This window comes from Miniopterus schreibersii, assembly GCF_964146895.1.
Source record: "Miniopterus schreibersii genome assembly, chromosome: 2".
Taxonomy (NCBI): Eukaryota; Metazoa; Chordata; class Mammalia; order Chiroptera; family Miniopteridae; genus Miniopterus; species Miniopterus schreibersii.
Window position 1 is genome coordinate 139455494 of NC_138102.1, and position 22548 is coordinate 139478041.

Sequence of the window (22548 nt, forward strand, 5' to 3'; positions counted from 1 at the left end):
TCTGAAGAGGAGGAGATGAGGGGCATCTACTGAGTCATATTGAGACACAGATCCAGAGACAAGATCTGGAAACCAGCCAGAGAAACAAAGATATGATGTCCACCAGGCAGCCACAATTCTGAGCTCTCTTGCCTACTTCAGAAGACCTCTCAGACCTCTTTCTCCTCTGCAGTCTTGGAGAGCTGGTTCCCTCCCCACTCACCTCCCCCTCCCTGACCACCTCCCCTCCCCACCAGTGAGAATGACATCAGCTCTGGCTGCCACTGTCCTCAGTCCTGCTGATGTACTCTCCCATGGGTGAAACAGAGGCCAATAACCTCTGCCCCACCCATTCATTCTCCAGTCCAGGAGCTGGGGCTTATACCAGCCAGCTCCCCAGGGTGGGAGTGGGAGGAGGCAGTACCAGTAAGGACTCTGCAGGACTTGGTGGAAAAAAAGGGGGGAGGGGCATGAGACCAGGGGGAGGGAGAGGAACTGGAGGGGTAGATGAGGAAGAGGGGCTGTGGCACTAAATCACCCTGTGGGGGGGCTCTCTCTGCCTGAGCTCAGTGGGGTGGGGAAAGGATAGACATTTGGGGAGGGGGAAGAGAAGAATGGAGAATCGCCACATCTGGCAGGCAGGTGTCTGGCACTGTTCAGGCTGCAGTAACTTTCCCAGCCAAAGAAGAGGAAGGGAGCGAGGGGAGGAGGGGCTACCCGGGTTCCCTGGGGAAGAGGGAAGGGCTCACAAACAGAGACAGAGGCCCAGAATCAAACAGAAAGAGACCAAAGGAGGGAGATAATCAGACCCTGCTCCCCAGTCTCTGCTTAGTCAGTGCAGGCGATGGTTTGCTCATAGTCTTGCAAAAAAATTGTTGGCCAGAGGACTGGGTAGGTCAGGGCACCAGAGGTCCATGGGAAAGAGAAGGCAGGAAAAGTTCAAACAGGCCAGGCTGGGGAAACAAGCTCAGAGAATTTCAAATTTGAGAGCTGGATAGAACTCCATTCTCCACATGGTCAATGATCACCTCTCAGTTCTCACACTGACAGGCCTCCCGCCCAGGGTCAATGTTGAGTGATCTGTAAGAATATCAGGATGGTAGTGCCTGACACTGCTCTTCCCCATTGCAGATAGGCAAAGACACATACCTACCCCTCATCCAAGCCTCTATATGCCAATTTTCAATACAGGGATGGTATACCCAAGCATTTTTCTTTTTTTCTATCTGCTGAGGGGTATCCTGAGCACAGGTGCCCCATAGTTGCTCAGCTTAATAGCCAGGTTCTCACAGAAGAGCAGGCAAGACTGGACAACTCTAGGTTTCATGTCTTGATACTGGAGAGGCTCTTCTGCACTCGTTAACCTTCTTTCCCTCATCCTTTCCTGAGGTCCTAAATGCGGTCTCTCTTGCTGAATCCTGGAATTGCAGGGGCCCATCTTATGAGCAGCAGAGGTGACTGAGGAGACCCTTCAAATAGCAGTGCAGAGGAAAGCTCCCCACACTTCCCCCTCCTTAAAATCCTGCAGAGGAAGGGGGAAAGAAAACCAAAGCATTCTCCTGTCGCCGCGGCAACCATAAAACCCCCAGCTAAATCCATCTTGTGAGCTCACTGCCCCATTAAGATGCAGGGCCAGGCTCTGCGCCAGCCCAGCCACATTCATTTGTGAGAATAAAGGTGGAGGAGGGGGAGGGGAGCAGGCTCTGGAGGGACGGGGAAATGGCGAGAAGAGGTTATTTACACCACCGTCCTGACCTTCTGGAGCAGCACTGGCTCCGATAAATAACCGGCTCAGCGCCATTTCAGAGCAGGAGTGGGAGGTTCAGGAAGGGAGCAGGGTCTGGAGGAGAGCCTCCACGCAGGTGCGCGTCTCCGGGTTACTAATGGCTGAGGTGGGAGCAGGCAGCTGGCTTTGGGGGGGGTGGGGGAGAACTCAGTTCCCTGGGACTCCCACTGAGAAAATACCATTCCCCACCCCACCCCTGGCGCCAATTTCCAGGCAAGGGGACTGAGAGATGCCAAGGAGGCAAACAGGCCCGTAAATTAGGGACGGCAGTGATGGTGGGGGAGAATGCCGGGGAGTCTCTGAGGTAAGAGGGAAGAAATATTATAAGATGGGGAGTGAGGGGGATGCTAGAAGAATAGGAGCAGCTGCCAAAAAGAGAGGAAGAGGAAAAGAAACATCACACAAAGGCAGTTTGGAAAAAGAAATCTCCTTTTATTCCACTTCGCACAGAGCAGTACATGAAGGTGGCTATCTCCTGACTCCATATATCTCTTACACAGAAATGCCCCCTCAAATATGCCCAGTTATGTGCCCCACTTCAGTCTTGGAGAATCAGCAGGTAATGGGTAGGACAGAACCCTAAGTCTCAGGAAGGTTTTTGAGACATTTTCATGGGAAGTTTTGGGTCAAGGGAAAAGATTCGACCCAAGAGCGGGTATTCCATCCTCCATCTTCCTGGGGAAATCCATATCCTGAAGGTTTTCTGAAGGCACCTCTCTCAGCGACCTAGGGAGGGGAAGAGCCCAGACCTACTGCCTGGATATAAGGCTGAGGCAGAGAGAGGATAGGGTTAAGCGGCGAGGATTGCAGACCCAAGGCAGAGGAGTGAAAAGCATGTGGGGGAGCAAACAGGACGGAGAGAGCCCAGAGGCCCAAGTCATAAATTCTACCCCCTCCCTAGTTCTGAGCAGAAAGGCTTCTTCCCAAGACTAGAATGGAGTTTTAGTTCAGGAACTGGCTTTCCTCCAGGGCACAGAGAGGACAAGCCAGGCAAAGATCCCAGGGTAGTGAAGGTAGAGTTAAGGTATGGGACCAAGAAATGGACACTCCCACAATGAACACACAGACCACAGCAGTTTTTAAAGTATAAGCCAGAATCAGGGTAAAGAATGCAGCTGTGACTGAAATACAGAATTTTATAAGCCCTATCCAATAAAATTTAAATCATTGCTTCTTCTGCTCTGTCCCCTACCTATGAGCTGTTCCAATCTTTCCTCCAAGGCTGGAGGACAGAGCATTAAGAAGGAATGGGAGAAAATGTTGAGGCCAGTAAGGGGGAGGTAGGGTGACTGAGACTAGATATACCTCTCCCCACCCCCCACTCATTCGATAGAAAAGAATTCTCTTTCCCTCCCCTTGCTGGACATATGAACTGTTGGGATGAAGGCCGGATAAAGGTAAAGGGAGAAAAACACTCAGCACATTCGTTCTCCTGCTTTGATCTGACACGTAGCTGCAGCAAAGGGCACAGAAGTTAAGAAGAAAATATGCGGGGTAGGAGAACGTGGGAGCATAATCCAATCTAGAAAGGAAGAGGTGCTTCCCCTGCCCTGCATCCAGATCTCCTGGGAGCTTTACTCCCAGAACTACAAAAAAGTGAGAAGGAATGGGAAGCTTCTAGGGGTTTGGGAGCAGCAACCACAGACAGGATGGAGATTTAAGGATCCCTTGTGATCCCCGAGATGATCCTGAGAGCATCAGTTGGGGGACTGGATGAGAAGTCACAGCAGACATGTGGATTTTTTTGAGGGGGTGAGGAGCCAGGACCAGTGGGGTCTTCACCGAAGGAGTGACCACTTGATCTGTTCTTTGGCTGACTGCAGCACCTGCAGGGACAAGGGCAGCATTGAGGGGCTTGTTTGGGGATAGGGTGGGGATGGGGATTGGGGCTTTCCTTCCCCTCACTTGCCTTCCCTGTCCTGAGAAGAATGGCAAAGAGAAAATCCCCAAAGGTAGAGGAATGGTAAGAAGCTCTCTAAGACCCTAGAGGATTGTCAGTTTGGGAAATTGCAAAAAAATTCAAATCCATTGGGAGGATGAAGAGAGAAGAGGTATACCTGGGAGGAAAGAAAAAAACTGGGAGTTACTGGACATATGTTAAAAGGGGTGTGTGTGTGTTACCATATCTAGATGGACTTCTTAGTGAGAATTCCAAATGGGTAGAAAACAGAATCTCTCCTTTGCCCCCACCCCCAATCAGGTAGACAAATCTATTTGCAAAGTAGCTGGATGGATCTGTAAAACCTGCATATTCTAGAATATGCATTTCCAGCCTAGCCCTCATTTGAATAATGAGAGAGAGAGAGAGAGAGAGAGAGAAAGAGAGAGAGTGTATATACACACAGACCATCTGCTTAAGGGAAACTTCTGCTGGGGAATAAATCACTGAATGAGGCATCAGGCAGGGAGAGTTTGAAGGGTACACACCAAGGTTGACAGCCACTGCTCATAGCAAACTGGGATGGTAGTTGGAGTGGGGTAGGAGCATTTGGCTGTATGAATCCCAGTTCTCTAGAATAAGAGGGAGCCAAGGAAGATGTGTCTTCAGTCTCTAGCCTCATTCAGACTTTGTGGATTGGGGGTGGAATGCTATTCTAGCCTCTTGAGTGACCCAGTCCCATCTGGAGAGGAAGAAAGGAAAAAGTCATACCTGAGACACGGTCTGCTCTGTAAGGGGTACATCTTCACCCTACAACACAGAAGAAAAAGCAGTTAGTGTGGGAGAAAGCTGGAGTAGGGCCTGATCAAAGTTTGGCAGGAGACAAGAAAGAGATGGTCCTTTAAACTGAAGCAAAGGGCAGATATCTTAAAAATTACCAGTCCCTTCTAAGGACTAGTATAGCCACAATTTTACTTGGCCAGAGGGACTGTGAGCAAAAAACGGTCATTTCATCCATTTTAAGGCAGGAGGACTTCTTAAAAAATTTATTCAATTCCAAGTAATCAGCAGGTTATGTGATCCACAACTTAGGAGGACCTGATTCCCTAGTCAGAGAAGACCCTCCCTGAATATCAATATCACAAGGGAAAGGATGAGGGGGAGCCAGGGATAGTTTAATGGGTCCCGCAAGGCCTGATGGGTAACGACAGCATGTTAATTTGAAGAAATAAACTGCTGCAACAGCAGCCTGAGAAGGGAAAGGAGGGAGTTGGTGGGGGGGACCCTCTCTCTTGCCACATAGAGACATATGTTAGAGGAGAAGATTAAAGTATGCAAATGGAGCCCACGGCAGTTAAGGGAGAAGATTTCCCATTACCCAGCACTGTCAGCCTTCACTTTGTGGAGGTCAGAGCTGGGACATTCTGTGAATGGGGAGATTTGCTTTGCTTAGACATCTCTGCACCCCCCCCCCCCAATTTGCTGGTGGGCTCTCTCTGCACCCATCATTATCTCCTCAGCAGATCTGGAACCTTCTATGGTTAACTTAGAGGCCCCTTTCTAATATCACTAGCACCAGAGGACTGAGGTTCTAGCAAATAAATACTTCCTGATGGAGAGGCGTTATCCTCAGTTTTATAAGACCTTAAAAGACAAGGAAGACACTCTTTAAAGGACTGTGATCTATCCTGTGAAGTTGGAAGAATAAGCCAACTTCAAGTTCCTTTATAGTTTCAGGACCAGCAATATTAAAATCTCTTTATTTCATCATTGATTCAATTAAATGTGCATTCTATGCAAAGATCATATGAAGTACTAGGTACCAGGTTAGGGGCAGAAATAACATTCCTCTGCTTCCCTTTGAGACAATAAGAATTTGAAAAAGGAAAAGGTTGTATGTATTCTACAAGCCCAGACCCTTAAAATACATTTGGCAAGTCTGGCCCTGGAGAGTGAGTAGATGGAGGAATATAGAGGAACACACTCATGCTTACCCTTAATGCCACCCGGTGTACCACTTGCTGGGGATCGCTCTCTAGGATCACCCTAAAAGACAAAGAAGAGACCACCTTTCGCTGTCTCCTGAAGGACCTACTTACTGTGGAGATACTCTGGTCACTCAGCCCACTTGCTTTAGGATAGGGGCAGTTACCTGCCCCCTCCCCCCGCATACCCCCTAGATCCAGGGAGGTCCAGGCAAGTCAGAAAACTCACCCTCCATCTACGATTTCATCCACAGCCAAGAAGAGCCCCTCCATGTTCTCCAGCAGAGCTCGCTTTTCTACATTTTTCCTGAGTCCCCAAGAAAAAAGAAGAAACAGCCCATGTGTGAAAGGAATCCTAGGACACAATCTGAGTTGGGATCCTACACTAGACCAATAAATGTCTCCACCAACCACACCAAGAAATAAGGTAAACAATAACTTTTTAGCTAATTCACTCTAAATCCCTTCCTACTCTTGTTTGCTAAGAAAGGATCAGGAATGTCAGGAAAGAGATCCAAAAAATACGGTTAGTTTCTGACTATTCAAGGGTTGATTATCCAGAGCTATTGTCTCTTTCCTACCTGCCATGATGCTGCTCATGACATTGCTCATAAATGCTGACATCAGTGGGTGGAAAAAAGGAAATAAACAGAGCTAAAACTCAATCTAAAGGTGGCAGGAGGTGGAGAGGGGTTGAGTGCAAACTCTATTTGCACTCAAGCTCTGACAAATCTTCAAGCCTCTCTCTGCTCAAACCCCTCCCCCTCCTCCCCAGCTTTGTTCAGGTCTTGAAAAGAAGCCCAACAAGGGGGCTGGGAACAGTCAGGGCCCACATCCACCAGCCTCAGATCCGGTGGTTGGTGCTTGTGGCCAGTTACATCCGTCAGTTTGACTCTTATACTAGATTACCCGAAATGAAGTCTATTCATTCACCTGGCTAAGAAATAAATCACCCCTTCCTGAGGAAATCTGAGCCATTCACCCTGCTGATTTTGAGAGGCTGAGAATGCCTGCTGTTCGGCTCCGGATGGCTGTCTGTGCTGGGTTCACTTGGGAGCTGCTGGGGGAATGAAGTTCAGAGCCCTGTATGTTTTCAGGAAAAGTATCTTATGTCTTTTCTACTGCCCATCTACATGGGGTACAAAGGACTGGTGGAGTAGTGGAAGGGGAGGAGAGGTAATTGGCACGTTCTTCCTGTTCTAAAGAAGGGAAAAACTAAGGGCTAAAAGTGAAAAACTGGGAGTGTTGCCTCCATTCCCAAGGTACGGATGTTTTATCTGGGACATTTCCCTATGCTTGCCCCTTACCTATACCTAATATAAAGAATGAAGTTCAGAAAAGCACTTTGAGGGTGCTTAGAACTCTGACAGAGCCACTGGGGAACAGAATAGACACAGAGGTGAAGATTCTGCTCCCTTTCTTAGAATTATTCCAGAAGGACATACTTTCCCCTCCATCCAGTCCTCCCTTCAGTGTGAATTACTCTGAAATAAAAAAAGCCCAACTTCTCAAGGTAAATCAGCTCCCTGGAGCCTCTGCTGATTCCCTACAAATCCATGTGCCTGAAGAATAGTGACTTTCTCTCCCAAACAGATGTCAAGAATGGGCTGCTCACCTCAGCATCTGGCTCAATGAGTCAAAGAGGCAGTTCAGAACAGCCATGAGCATCAACTGTTGGGAAATAGAAGAAGCAGAAGGATAAGGTTCAAGGCCCTGAAAGCTGCTACCTGAAATAAAAAATAAAACCCTCTAATTCATTAAGCATCAAAAGACACAGGCTTTCACAAAGGACCAAAAGCATAAGGTGCAAGTGAGAGCAAAACAGAAAGAGGACCTGTGGTTTCTCACAGAAATAAATTCTGCTACATGATTCTACAATTTGATGTCTCTCTTTGATGAGTCTGTTCAAACAGAACTTTCCTATCACAATCCTCTCATGTATTTACCAACTGTGTATGTTACCTGATGTCTTAGATCAGGGGTGGGGAACCTTTTTTCTGCCGAGGGCCAGTTGAATATTTATAACATCATTCGCCGGCCATACAAAATTATCAACTTAAAAATTAACTATGAAAAAAGCACCTAGATTTACTGACTTTCTAGTCCTGCCTTTGCAGGGCCAAACCAAATGATTTCATGGGCCACATAGGGCCTGTGGGCTGGACGTTACCCACCAGTCTTAGATAAAGAATCATTAACCAAGCAATAGCTGAGGTCGGAAAGTTGGTGGAAAGAGCATGGGCTTTGGAGTCAGACAGATCTGGGCTTAAATCCCAGCTGAGCCATTTTCTAGATGTGTAACCCTGGGAAAATTAGGTTGAACCACATGAAACTGCCACTTTTGTAGTTCAACACTGGTTAAATACTGCAGCCCTAGCTGGTTTGGCTCAGTGGTTAAAGCGTCAGCCCACGGACTGAAGGGTCCTGGGTTCAATTCCAGCCAAGGGGACGTACCTGTGTTGCAGGCTCAATCCCCACCCTGGTTGGGGCACATTGGAGAGGCAATCAATCAATGCGTCTCGCATCAATGTTTATCTCTCTCTCTCTCTCTCCCTTCCACTCTCTCTGAAAAGCAATGGAAAATATCCTCAGGGGAGGATTTAAAAAAAAAGGAAGTATTGTAAGGTTTAAATAACAATGTACTGTACAAAGCACTTACAGTAGTAAGAGTTGGTTCTCTCAAACTTTTACTTTTGCCTCATTATGTGGAGGCTTATTTTTACTTATCTACTCTCCTTCCTGGTACTTGCTACCTGAGGTAAATAGTTTTTCCTGTACAGAGGAAGCAGGTTAGGACTATACCCAGTTTCTCAAGTGCACAAGTCTCAAGTCTCAAGGACTATACCCAGTCAGAATATATAGCTTCAACCCAGAATGTAAGCTAACTGACCCAAACTCAGTCAGGTGTGAAATCTTCATAGCAAGAGCAAGCATTCCCCTACCTTGACCATATCTCAGAAATCCATCTTAAAACACACTATCCAGGAAAGGCCATTGATATTGTCCATTAATATATATTAAAACACATGTGGTGTCTCCTATATGAAGATTAAAAAAAAAGATCTGGGAAAACTTCTATTTTAGGTCGATTCATTTGCTAGGCCATTTTTGTGAGGCTAGCAGGAATCTCTGACAACTTCATTAGCCCAGTCAGAAGCCAGAGGGATGTGGTACTCCTAAGGCCCAGAACCAGTAACTATGTCCTGCCTATGGTTTAGGAAGTGGGATCAGAGATAGCAAAGAGGGGAAGGGATTCTCACCTCATTTTCATAGGAGCTGCCAATCACATAGAAATAGAGATCGATACTGCTTTTGTATACTACTGTTAGGCCTTCCAAGAGAGCGATTTCACCTAGGGGGGAAAAAAGGTGGAAAAAGTAGGTGGCCTAAGACAAGGAAGTAGGACGGGAGTTATCATGAACTCCTGGTATCCAATTGTTTTGGGCTGAGATAATGTAGGTTGAATAACCCCCAAAGATCAAAGTTGACCTGCTTTTTATTTTCAGGTGGTAGCAGAAGGGAAGTATAAACTTGAGGAAATCTAAATGTATCTTCTCCTCTAACCACCCTCCCCGCGACTACCCTTATTTCCCTCTTTGTATAAGAGACAGGATACTAGTCGATCCTTCGGAGGTGAAAATGCAGAGCGGTCACCTTTACAGACTTCCATTTACCTGCCCTAATGGATGCGGTACAATAAGCAGAGCTGCAGTTAAATTTGTCAAGTGAGGCTCATAAATCCAGGGACTAGACAGGTAGCTAACAGCCAACCTTCCAGCACAGTATTCCCGTGTGAGGTACACTCACCTCCCCATTACATTTCTGAAGAGTTTATTATATGAGGGGAGGAGGAAAAAAAGAGAAAAAGGAGGCACAGTCATTTTATCCTTTCTCTGCAGTCCTGCTGTCACCCCCTTCCCACCATGGTTCCCCCAACACAGGGAATAGTGAAAGGAAAATGACCTACTATCAGTCCGATGAGTCTTGTTGAAAATGTTCTTCTCAAAGGCCTTTTGCTCCTTGACACTGGGATAGGTGTCGTCATAGTACTGGTCAGAGGGAAAGCAGAAGGATTGGGTCATTAGAGCTCAGAGCCCAGAATGATTAGTGACTGTGTTTTGCACCTGATCTTGGATTTCTCTCTTTCAAGGCATGGGGTAAGGGAGAAATACTGATATGAAGAAGGAAGAACTATGGAGGCAGGGAATGGGCAGCAAGTAATCAAATACAAAAATAACTTTTTAAGGACTCTGCTCTAAGCAACCCCATCTCACATTTCTAAGACTGTAAAGGCAGAGGTCTACGAGTCCTATGATGAGGTTCTGCTCCTGTCCGTACTCTAAGAGAGCAATCCTGAGGCCACTCTCTTCAAGTGCTTCCTAGAAGCTACCCCATGTCAGGGAGCAGTGCTAGAGAACACAAAAGGCCCTAAGAGCACAGAACACTTCTTGCAGACCCTCATTCACTATATGAAGGTGAAGAATGGGGAAAGGCTACAAAAATCTTCTCTAAAGAAAAGAAAACCCTACCCTATGTGCTCTCATATCTTAGCTTTCTTTTCTGCAAACTGAAAGAAGCAGGAGGCAATCTAGCACATTGCTAAGCCCACTCCCAAGCTCTCCCTGGCACGGGGGCGGAGATGAAGGCTGCTAAATCGCTCAGCTCTTTAGGGGCTAATCCGTCGCAGTCAGCTGAAGACCTATGACAGGTCTGGCATTTAGTAACTGGATAACTGTTTCAAAAGGTGTCCTGCATAGTTACATCCAATTACAGGGAGGAACAGCTGGTGAATTCTAAACTAATCTCTACCTGCTGATTGATTTATGTTATGCTTGCCCGGAGTTAATACACCAGGGACAGAAAAAATTTCTACAGGAGGGGGAGAATATAGAGGAGAGCAGAGGGGTGTCCTTTCTCTTCTTTTTTAATAGATCCAAAGTTAGAAACATCACACACTGGGAAAATCAGGAGGTAACAAGCTTGGTGGTAACTGCAGGCCTAGGGCTGGAACTCTGGAAGTACAAGAAATTTCCCTGGAAAAGCCCAGGCAGGTGACAAGGTAGAAGGGAAAGGGACAGAAGTGATGGGCATGGGCAGGCTACATCTCACATCTAGACACTGCTTTGTTTGGAAACCAAAGTTCCAAAGTTCTCCACAGCTCTGATGCTGACAACAAAAGAGGTCAAAGTCTGAGGATAGTAAGCAGAGAAGCAGGCCAACTAAGGGATGGAAGCAGTTCAGGTTTTATCTGGAGTAGGCATGGAAAAGATGGAAGAATTCTCAAATTTACAGTATCGTATCAAGGAATATGAGTTAATAGGGCCAGTTCCAAAAGTCAAATCTGAGTAAGTTTTTGTCTTGCTTCTAAACTAATTTGAAAGGGAATCTCACCTTGGCAAAAAGTCGATCTCCATCATTGTCCAGAATCAGGATGGCTTTGACAGTATACAGGGAGGGTTCCTGAAGAGATATGAACATACCTTCAGTCCTGAATGCTCCTGACACTACTGGCAAACCATATACCTTCTCCTAGTCCCACTGGGGTGTTTCTGTGTGTCTCCTATCCCAACCTGATTAGATATTGACATTTCCCACTGAGAATGACCAAGTGATGAGTGAAGTGAATTGAGGGAGGGGGCATTTTAACAAAGGACTCAAAAGCAGCATCAGATAAACAGTTTCTCTGAGCCAGACCCAAAGAGTGCTTAATCAAAGAAGGTCATGCTGTTATTTCCAAATATTATGCTACAGTTATTTCCAAATTACTCTCCCTCACTGGTCTCCCATGCACAGGTGGGTATGGAATGTGACCAGATTAATTAATACGCACTGCACGAAGCTATCTGAAATCAGGGCTGAATGCCCTAATGTACTTGGAAGTTTCTGCAGTCCCAATGCAGTAGCAATGCAGAGGCATAAAGCAAGCCTTCCCTAAACCACCCACACACTGACCAGAGGGAAATGTCAGTGCATGTGTGCACACGTGTACACACACACACACACACACACACACACCAGTTCTGAATGTAGCCCAGTGAGGCATCCATCTTCCAAGACTTCCCTTATGATCCCAATTCCTCTAATATACCCTGACCACCACCACTTAACTTGCCAGGACAAAAACCAATCTGAATTTTGGAGAAGTTTAGAAGCAATGCGAAGAGGATCCATCTAAGAAACACTCTGGGGCCTGGAAATAAAGAGCAGGAGGGGGTGTTTCTTCACTATCAAGAATCAAAGTTGGAGGACACTGGCTCTCATAAAGGAATCACAGCCTCAGCCTTAATGGTTACACTACAACTCAAATAACTGCATAGCACATCACTTTGCAAAAAGCTCCTCTACGCCTGCAACTTCTAGAGAACCAACTAACCAGGGGAGGAAGAAAGAGAAGGGAGGGAAGGCAGTGGTATGTGTATAGGTATTTGCAGGCTCTCATTCCTTGACTTTCTAATCAATATTACTTACCACTGATATCTCTCCCCTGTGCTATAAGACAAGGCTGTTGCTTTGCTACCTCCCTTTCCTGGCTTGCTTAGGAAAACCACAGTCCTCACAGGAGCCAAATATACTCTCCAAGCATGTGTTTAACAAAGACCCAAGAGTGAGGAGGAAAGAATCATTGCCAAGGATCCAGAAACTGCAGTATCTATAAAGGTAAACTGTCCCTTGAGGCTCCAGGAGGTTTATGGTTCCATGCAAAGGACCAACCCTAGCTCAGGGAGTTAAGAATGAGAGTATAGGTAACCCAGTCTTTTGACAACAAGGTGAAGAATGTAAGCTTTCCCCAACTGAATTCTTGAGGACAGCAATTTTTGTGTTTTGTTCACTGATTTATCCCAAGTGTCCAAAACAATGCCTGACCCATACTAAACTCTCAATATTTATTGAATGATTATGAGACTAGATAAAGTTTCAGAATAAAGTAAAAATGTTTTGATGTAGTATACATCTAGGGGACCCTCTTATAGCTTACCTAGTGTGGCCATTTTGGGTGATATTACTACCAACTTATCTCTCATCTGATAAACACTCCTTAGAGATGCCCACCTTATATAGATTACTCTTTGGAATAAACAAGGTATGAGGAACTCCTCTCTCAAATGAAGGGAACTCTGTGTCTAACAGAGGGAAGTCTCTAGAGTCTCATCTAATAGGTCACAAGTAAAGCAGTTTTCCTAACTCCTAATTCCCCACAGAAAGGTCATCCCATAAAGCAGGCTCAGTTCTATAGCAACTTGGATCCTCAATTCACCAAAAGAAAGATACCGATGGGAATGAGTTTCCTTAAGAGAGGAAAAGAAGTCCATAGGGAAAGGAATTTAGAAGAAATATTTTCCCCCACAATCTTTTCCCTGGAAATCTTTGGCTCTGTTCTTCTATCTGCATTCACAGCAACCTTAGAGAGCTTCCTAATGGTTTAAACTGGGCATTGAACTGCCATAGGTAACTGGTTCTTGCACCACAGAGTCTGGCATCCCTGTAAAGAATGGGATCCCAAAGAAAAGAAAAACCCTTATGGCCACCTGCCAATTAGGAGAGTCAGACAACGTCCTTTGTGGCCAACAAAGTGTGAGGACCTAAAACAGCTGGCAAAAAGAGAGAAACAAATTTCTGGCACTTTTCACTAGCTTTTTAGAAGACGTTATCAAGGAAACCCCCAAAATAAAAATACTGGATCTTCCTGGGAAAGATAAAAGACAGGCAGAGGAAGTCAACAAGATCAGATCTGACTTATTTTACAGCTCTAAAAGGGGTAAGAAAGCACTAGAGAAAAGGCTGGTCATTTCAAATTTCCAAAGGAATAACTACACTAAATCAAGCTGAGAATTTAGGCAAGAGCTTAAATGCTGCTTTAATTCTCCATTCTGCTACAGCTGGAGCCAGCAGCTTCTTCTTTACTTCTCCTGCCACCTCCTGACTGCAGCTGGTTCCACTTCAGCCCAGGCCCATTACCTCTCAGGAGTGGGGAGGCCCAGGAGTTCCTCTCACACCATAAAGCCAGCCAGTTTAAAGGCCCCAAAAGCCATTACTAATAATGTAACTTCATTTTTAAGTTTTTGCAAAGGGCAAGTTTATAAATAACTCCCAGCTATTGAGAAATGGACAATAGACTAGGCTTGAACTTGTAACACATTAAATGCTGATTACTGAGAACGACCCTATAAGCTTAGAGCCATGTTCAAGGGATTTAAAAGATCTATTCTTCCCTCCCACTCCCAAATGGGTAGCTGCTAGAAAGCTTTCGAGACAAAGTTCTGTGATGCACTGACTTTCAGAGAGCCACAGCCTGAGTGTATAACAGAACTTCACCTCAAATGCTAATGGTGCCTGGAAATGATGTGTAGGCAGATTAGTTTGTGGGAGGCTGGGTGGCTCAGATAGATTTTTATGTATGTTTTTATTATCAAGAAAAACCGAGACTGGACTCCTCAGGAGAGCTGAAACAACACTGAGCAAGCAGCCTGCTGCAAAGGAGTCTTTTATCTCAAAGAGGGGATTCTGAAGCCTGGTGAAAAAAATCAACATCTCCCAGTATCCCCTCCTCCAGCACAGAGGACTAGAGGGAAAGAGCCATTCCTAGTGCTGCCCTCTGTGGGCCTTCCCATGACCTGCAGCTTCCTAAGGATTATAGTCATTAGTAAAAGTATTAAAAAGGCAGCCCTGGATAAAAGCTCTCTATTTGTGTGTCTTGTAAGTCAAACTAGGAGAGATGGGCTCCAAAAAAGCACTAAATTGTGTTCACAATGTATACAGTAAGAGAACATTCTGGGGTAAGATCATGATATGCCATCAGTAGAGGACTGGGGGAGTGTTTGGAGAAGGTAGACACAATATTTGGGGGGCTATGATTAATTACTTTATTTGATTCTCTTGGAGGAGGGGGACCAAGAAGCCTTCGAGAAGTTAGAAGATGCTATCCCCAGAGCTGAAAGGGCACAAGTAAGAATCTGGTTGAGATTCCTAGAAAGTTCTTCATTCCCCACTTAAAAGAAATCTTTATGGTCATGCCAAAAAGTAGTACCCTGGCTTGGCAATAGATCTTTATCAACTAGAAACAAGATGCTCTCCCTCAATCCTATTTGTAAAGTAAAGCCAAGACAGTAAAAACTAGAAGGAGAAATTCCTAGATACCAATCCCAGTTCTACATGGCCTAAGCAGGTATTTGCTCCCTAACTCTGTGCCAACTTCTTGAAAATGAAAAGCTCCTCTGGGGTGAAGGGCTCCAATTTGCCAGCCACGAGCCCAGGGACTTCAGATGAAAAGAAAATAATTAGGTAAATGTTGTGACAGGGAAGAGCAGTTTTCACATACTACCCAGAGGTTTTCTTTGATTCAAGAAATACAGTTGAGGAAAGAATAGGAACCACAGGTACCACAGAACTAAATGATATGAGACCAAATATTGCTTATACCGAGGAAACTGAACACATCTTGGGAAGGAAAAACTGACAGCAGAAGAGATACCTAGAAAGAATCTTCCTATCTGACATAGATACAAAACATGAATGCATAGTCACCAAGAATTCTGACACTACAGAAGAAAATGTCTTTAAACTCCTAAAAAATCCTTGTATTATAGACTGGATCAGCCATTACTTCAAGTTCTATCTTTCTCTAGGACTCAGCTTCCTCACTGGAGAAATGAGAGGCCTGAGCTAAATCAGTTAATGTTAATACCTTTTTTGAAGTACAGCAGACCCCTCTGATAAGCTTATGAAATTTATGGACCTTGTTACCAGAAAAATACACATTCACAAACTGTTATGACTTGAAGGAGTTCATAGACCTAGGTTTAGAATTAAGTAAGATTCTCTCTAGGAAGAGAGAAGGTGTGGGGAGGGAATGAAAAAGGGGAGAAATGAGTGATATTTTTGTAAATCACCCCCTTTCCTCTGCCTGGCACCAAGTAATGACAATGTGTGTGGCCTTCATAAATTAATAAATATGACTGAGAAAACTAACATAGCCAGCAAGGGGACCAAAGGTCAGCACCACATCCCTTCAGCTTTCAATGACTAAATTTGGTGGCTGTGAGACAGGCAGGACAAAGATAATCAATTCCCGAGCTCTTCAGGAATGCAAAGTTTCAGGTTCTTTATTAAAATTCAGAAAGCCAGAGAATTTTATGCCCAGGGGTCACACAGTCCCTAATTCTTCCACTATTATGGAAGTGAAACAATTACAGAAATGTGGGACAAAGCAAGTAGTACTTACTGGGAAGAGAAATGAACTGAACAAGCAGAAATCAGAGTACTCTCCACCTGAGGCTTGGGTGCAACATTAGAATATTCTGCCTTACCAGTTTGGTAATTCAGGAGCCCTCATTTAAATATCACTCAGCAAAGGGAAAAATCAAGTAGGGGTAGATCCATTTCTGACGAGTCCTTGGTCATGATCTGTATCCTAATTTATTCCCAAGTTCCCCCTCCATCTGCTCCTGAAAACAAAAAGCTAGTCTTTTTTTTTTTTTTTAAATATGAATTTGTGTGTCATCCTTGTGCAGGAGTCAGGCTAATCTTCTCTGTATCATTCCAATTTTAGTATATGTGCTGCCAAAGCAAGCACCCAAAAGCTAGTCTTTTAAAAGACTGAATTGACAGCCTCTGTGTTCATCTTTCAATCTATTTGCTCCCCCAAATCAATCCTTGAGGCAGAATTGCTAGCCACTCCCCTAGTTTCAGTCTCCTTCTAAAAACTATACAAATAAGAGAAAAGGAGGGAGAAAATTGGTAGACAGAGCTATCCAGGCCAACTGGCTGAAAATAGGAATTATCTGCCTTGATACTAGGAAAATTAAAGTCAAATAAGAAGACCTAGGCTTCATCTGCAGCATGTAAGACTCATGTTACACAACAGGAAAGATTTCCTGAAGAGATGTGGTGGTCAAACACCAGAAGAGATTACACAGGCTAGGGACTCTAAGGACAGGATAACTCTAATAATAATCTGATCTGAGAGAAAGCCTGTTCTGTGCAGAATCAGGAGAGGCAGAATGTGGGCCAGCCCTTGATAACAGAGGCATCTTAAAATGTTCATGGACTTAATCTCCCAATCCATATTCATCAGCTGCCTGTGGATACTCTGCCTTTGTCTTCTTAACTACTCTAGCACAAATGGGTAGATTGGCACTAATTCTTTATTCTTGTTCTATCCTTTATTTGCTTCTTTAGTTTCCTTTTCCATAATTAGTTTGCTTGTCAATATCCTGCCTAACCAAGTCATGTTGATGGAATAAAGTGAAAAACAGTAGCAAATATCTAGATGAGAAAGACTCTAAATCCGTCACTATGCTCCCTCAAATATTTTGATAATTGCATTCATATTCTACCTCCCAGGGAAGACCTGGCTTCTCAAGGGTCTGGCTTTCTTCATGTGGAGGCCCCTCCTCCTTTTTTGACCATGTGACGGCTCCCTTAGACCTTCGATGTAATTTATACCTTGCCAGGGACCAACTCTTTCCCACCACTGTGAGGGAGAGGGAAAAAATATATATAAATATGTCGGAAATCTATAACGAGGTCTTCTTGGAGGGCAAGACATGGGGAGAGTTAGAAGCAGCGTCAATTGCTCTTTAGGGGTTTTAGTTCAAGCTGAGGTCTGCTTCCAGCAATCAACCATTAAAACAAGCCGGCCAGAGTAACAGCACAGTTTATTCTGATCATTTAATTTGAAGTGTCAATAAATTAAACTTCAATCAATTAAACTAGGTGTGCAATAACCCAGATGGACACCCCGACACCAACATAATCACAATAAAATTTTTTATGGCTGCCAGGGACCTCACCGGGGGCAGTGCTGGCACTGCTCGCGCCCTAGCTGAGAAATATATCTCCACAATGCAGGAACGAGGAGATTGCTTCTCCTAACGAAATGGAGGGGCCAGGCACCAGCAAGGACGCAGCTGGGAGAGGGGCACAGGGGACTGCCAGGAACGAGATGGGAGTGCTTTGGGGGCTTAATGTAATTGATACCTTTGCCCAGAGCAGGAGGAGGGGACATTTAGGCCAAGTACCTCTACTGTTAGTGCCAAAGGAATTTAACAAAAGCCCCATTAAGATGATTCAGGAAGCGAAGGCCACAGAGCAATATCAACCTTTAAGAGTCACTGATGTATTCTGCATAGTCTCCTCCTCCATATATATGCATACTCTTGTGCACTTTGGATGCCCTGATGTTTGAATGAGGCTTACAATTCAGGATTTTGTCATTTTTTTAGGGTAAAAATGTTATTAAGGGGAGAGAAAGGATACAAACAAGAAGTCTGATCCATAAAGCACTGGAAAAGCACTCTGAAAGTGAATCCTAAGAGGATCAGGAAAAATGAAATCTATGAGGGAAGATTTAAGGACCTAGTCTGCTAGAGTAATTCAGTTTTGAGAAAAAAAGGTAGACCAAAGGAGGAAGGGGATAAGCCATTATCTTTAAGATTCCACAGGTTATTAATGGAGAATGGTGACCTGCAGAGATCCCTCTCCATTCCCAAGGAAGGGATAACCAGCAGAAAGCAGCAGGAGAGAGAAAGCTAAGTCCAAAGATGCAGGCTGAGAGCATCATTATTAAGTACTGGGAACAGAAGGAAATGAAAAGTTCTCTTTCCTTAGAAACTACAAGGAGACCTGAGAAAGATTAGACAAATATGCTTGAGAGCTAGGGCTGGATTACTTAATTCAAGAAAGAAATGTGACCTATTGTAAAATCCTTAAATGAAGGGAATATATTGATATTTAGTTATACCAATAATCAGATCAAATTTCAATTGATGGTTCTTCTTGACCTCCTCTAGCTTACCCTTCCCTTCTTCTCAATATTCTATGGCTATACGCTTGCAGAGGTGAGGACAGAATATGCTTTGATCAGCTTTCCACAGAGGTCCAGCCAAACCAGGTAATAAAAATGTGAAAGGAGGCTCTCACCAGTGTCTCAGTTGGTTGGGCATCATTCTGTGTATCAAAAGGTTGCCGGTTCCCTTCTTGGCCAGGGCACATGCCTGAATTGCAGGCTCCATCCCTGGTAAGGGGCATGCAGGAGGCGGCCTAATGATGTTTCTCTCTCACATTGATGTGTTGTTATTGTTTTTTTCTCTCTCTCTCAAAATCAATAAAAAAATATTTTTTTTAAAAAGTGAGAGGAGGAAGCCTATTGGCCCTGGCTGGGTAGCTCAGTTAATGTGTTGTCCCAATATGCCAAGGTTTCAGGTTCGATCCCCAGTCAGGGCACACACAAGAATCAACCAATGAATGCATAAGTGGGACAACAAATTGATGTTTCTCTCTCCCTTCCTCTCTCTAAAAATTACTAAAAAGTAAAATTTAAAAAAAAAGGAAAAAAAAAGGAGGAACTTTAGAAGTTGTCTCCCTTTCTAAGGAATGGCTTGTTAAATACTATCCAGTTATAGTAAACTCTTTAGTTCAGAAGAGAGCTAAGATCCAAGGATTCTTCATAGTTTTCATAATGAGGATGGTGACCTGTGAATCAGGAGATACTGCTGAGTAGACAGAAGAGGGGAAGAGATTAAAAGGAGCAGTGAGGGTGATTCTGAATCAGATGGAGCTAAATTTTGTGGGCCAGTATGTGAGGGTAGTGAGAAGAAAATGAAAAACTTAGGAAATACCACCTAATTTCCAACTAGGGTTCCTCATCTGAACCACTAAGTGCTGAAAATTATTTCCATGACTATTTTCTCACTTCTCCGAAGCATGGTACAAAACTAGTGCCATTGTGGATAGAGAAGTTGATTCATTACATACAATGAATGCCTTATGTCATTAGGGCTTAATTTTCCTGGAACTCCAGTTGAAAATGGCTAGAATGGTGAGAAAAGTATATAAATTCTTAATTGGGAGCCCCAAATATATTGAAATTGTAAAGAGAAAGAAAAAAAAGTTGGAAAGAGCTGACACAGACGAAGGAAAATACTAGCTTAATATCCTAAGAACTCTGGAAATCAGCACAAGAATTGATACCTGTTGACACTTTATATAACTGATAGTCAAAGTACAATTTTGTATACTGAAGAGGTGGAAGCTAATGATGAGGTAACATTTGAGAGAGAATTAGTCTGGGATTAGAAATCAAAATCTAATCTAGTTTTGACATTGTACTTCTTTGAACAAGCTCTTTTCCCTATACCTTGGTTTCCCTTAACCCCAATATATAGGTTCATCATGACAAATAATCAGTATGGTTTTTATTTTTTTTGAATTTTTATTTATTGATTTCAGAGAAAGGAGAGAGAGATAGAAACATCAATGATGAAAGAGTCATTGATCAGCTGCCTCCAGCAACCTGGGCATGTGCCCCGACCAACCAGGAATGGAACTGCAATCTCCTGGATCATAGGTCTATGCTCAACTGCTAAGCCACACCCAGCCAGGCAGAATCAGTATGGTTTTTAAAGCAAAGTTCAGGGGTGGGGTACCTGACCAGGTTAACAGGGATCTGTGAATTCAGCATCTTAGGTACAGATTAAAATGGATATAAGAAAGAAGCAGGTTGAAATACATTTCACTGAGGAAACAGAGACAGAGAACTGAGGAAAGAGAAAATGTGAGACTTTACATATAAGTCCCTCAACTGACCACTAGACACAGCTCCCCAAGTATCATCTCCCTCACTCATTTACCTATAAACAGGCTCCCTTCTAAACAGGTGTAGGAAAGTCTAAAAATTTCTAAAAACTTCTAAAGAAACCAATTCCCTAGAACAGGGGTGGGGAATCTTTTTTCTGCCAGGGCCATTTAGATATTTACATCATTTGCAGGCCATACAAAATTATCAACTTAAAAATTAGCTATGAGCCCGGCTGGCGTGGTTCAGGGGTTAAGCATCTACCTATGATCCAGGAGATCGGGGTTCCATTTCTGGTCAGAGCACATGCCTGGGCTGTGGGCTTGATCCCCAGTAGGAGGCGTGCAGAAGGCAGCTGATCAATGACTCTCTTCTCATCATTGATGTTTCTATCTTTCTCTCTCCCTCTCCCTTCCTCTCTCTGAAATCAATAAAGATATTTGTTTTTTTAAAAACTAGCTATGAGCCCGGCCGGGGCATGGCTTAGTGGTTGAGTGTCGACCTGGGATCCAGGCGATCGGGGTTCGATTCCCGGTCAGGGCACATGCCCGGTTGCGGGCTTGATCAATGACTTTCTCATCATTGATGTTTCTATCTCTCTCTCTCTCTCACTCTCCTTTCCTCTCTCTGAAATCAATAAAGATATATTTAAAAAAAAAAAACACACACAAAAAAAACTAGCTATGAAAAAAGTTCCTAGATTTAATGAATTTCTAGTCCCACCTGCAGTTGCCTTGGCAAGGCCAAACCAAAAGATTTCTCGGGCTATGTATGGCTCTCAGGCAGGACATTCCCCACCCTACCCTAGAACTTACCCAATCTGTTAACTGATTAATAGTGGTTAACTTCTTGGGACAGAAAATATCTCATTAAAAACTACTCAAATTAAAAAACAAAAACGAAAAAAAAAACAACACTCAAATTTTAAGCTTTCTACTTAGACTTGACCAACTCATATGGTATAAAGAATCTCTATCTGCTATTTTGAAAAAGGGTAACTGAAACCTGTTATTCTCTTTTACCTGATGAAGAGCTGGGAGCTGAAGGAAAGAAAAAGACAAGAAAGAGGCCTAGAGTTCAACTCAATTAAGAAAGGAGCTGGGAGCTAAATTCACACACACACACAAAATCTGTGTTAACATCTCCAAATTGCAAAACAGATGGGGCACTTTTAAGAGAAATTCTCTGGTCCAATTTTAAAAGAAGGGGTAATAGTGTTTTATTTGTTTGAACAAGCAAAAAAGATCATATGGACAAGGGAGCTAATACACCCCTTTAACCACTAAAATTTTCATATAACCAAAGAGAGAGTTAGCATCCCAGATCCTACAATAATTCCTAAAATTTAAATGGGTAGGAAAAAGGAGAGCAGAATAAGAAGTCTGAAAAAATGTTCCACAATCCACGCTAACTCTACCACGTATTCCAGAACTTTGATGGAATACTGATTCTTTATCATGACAAATCTATATAAAGCGGATTAACAGGAAACCTAAGTAAAAAGAAAACAGTTTTTTGAAGGAATGTGACAGGCAATTATCAAAGGAGTGTCAAATTGTGACAACCAACTGGAGAAGCCTGTGAAAACAAACACCTGCAACTCTATTCTTACAATTTGGGGCGAATTTGGAGGTTTGGGGAAACTCAAATCAGGATATCATCCACAATGCTCAAAATCGGGGAACCTGGAAGACCCCAACTCAGTACCCTCATGAACCTTTGCGTCCTAAGGACTCCATGTGCTCCCTTCAACTTTCCACCGACTCCGTCCTCTCCGCGGCAGAGCTTCCTACTCTAAACCGAGGCTTTAGCTCCTGCTCTAGGCCACACGCTATTCCAGGGACTGACAAAACCTTCTGTCCCCGAGGATTACCCGGAACTCCCCTTTTAAATCCCTCCCAGTCAGGCTGAACCCCGACTCCCAGCCCCTCTAGACACCGCAGCATCTCAGCTGCCCCGGCTCCTACCAAAATCAGCGCCTCCATCTTGCCCCGCAGCTGGTGCCGACGTGGAGCCACAAAAACAACGCCACCGTTGATTGGCCCTACACCCTCATTAGACTCCGCCCAGCATGGTGATTATTGGACTACCGACTGCCAGTTATTGCTTTATTGACCAATAAATGTACTAGTTTGCTTAGCGGAAGCAAGTTGTCCAGCCAGAAGGCTCAGGTATTTGATTGTCAGTTTAAACACTCAATAAAATGGCAAAACCTCGTAACTGAATGGGGCGGGAGTGTCCGTGGGCGGGGTTGTTTCCATGGGGAACAGAGGAAACGAATATTAATTTTCAATTGGCAGGGCGAAGAGCACGTGATATCGTCCTGCTTTAGCCGCTTTAATACGCA

General features: G+C 44.1%; 1 protein-coding gene across 1 annotated transcript; it reads right to left on the bottom strand.

Moving 5' to 3' along the window:
- Positions 1 to 2174: 2174 nt before the first annotated feature.
- On the bottom strand, positions 2175 to 22243 carry COPZ1 (COPI coat complex subunit zeta 1). The gene is made up of 9 exons (XM_081130131.1): positions 22169 to 22243; positions 11021 to 11089; positions 9597 to 9678; positions 8890 to 8981; positions 7245 to 7300; positions 5859 to 5936; positions 5639 to 5690; positions 4416 to 4454; positions 2175 to 3591 (listed from the first exon to the last, which is right to left on the bottom strand). The coding sequence occupies exons 1-9, from the start codon at positions 22184 to 22186 to the stop codon at positions 3544 to 3546; spliced, it is 534 nt and encodes a 177-aa protein (XP_080986257.1). The 5' UTR covers positions 22187 to 22243; the 3' UTR covers positions 2175 to 3543.
- Positions 22244 to 22548: the final 305 nt, after the last annotated feature.

What these genes read in the sequence shown, in the direction of transcription:
- COPZ1 (XM_081130131.1), bottom strand. An exon ending in TCATTGAGCCAGATGCTGAG is followed by an intron (nt 5,937 to 7,244) that starts GTGAGCAGCCCA and finishes TTGGGGACTCAG; the next exon opens with GAAAAATGTAGAAAAGCGAG. An exon ending in TACACCGGGTGGCATTAAGG is followed by an intron (nt 4,455 to 5,638) that starts GTAAGCATGAGT and finishes TCTGTGTTGTAG; the next exon opens with GGTGAAGATGTACCCCTTAC.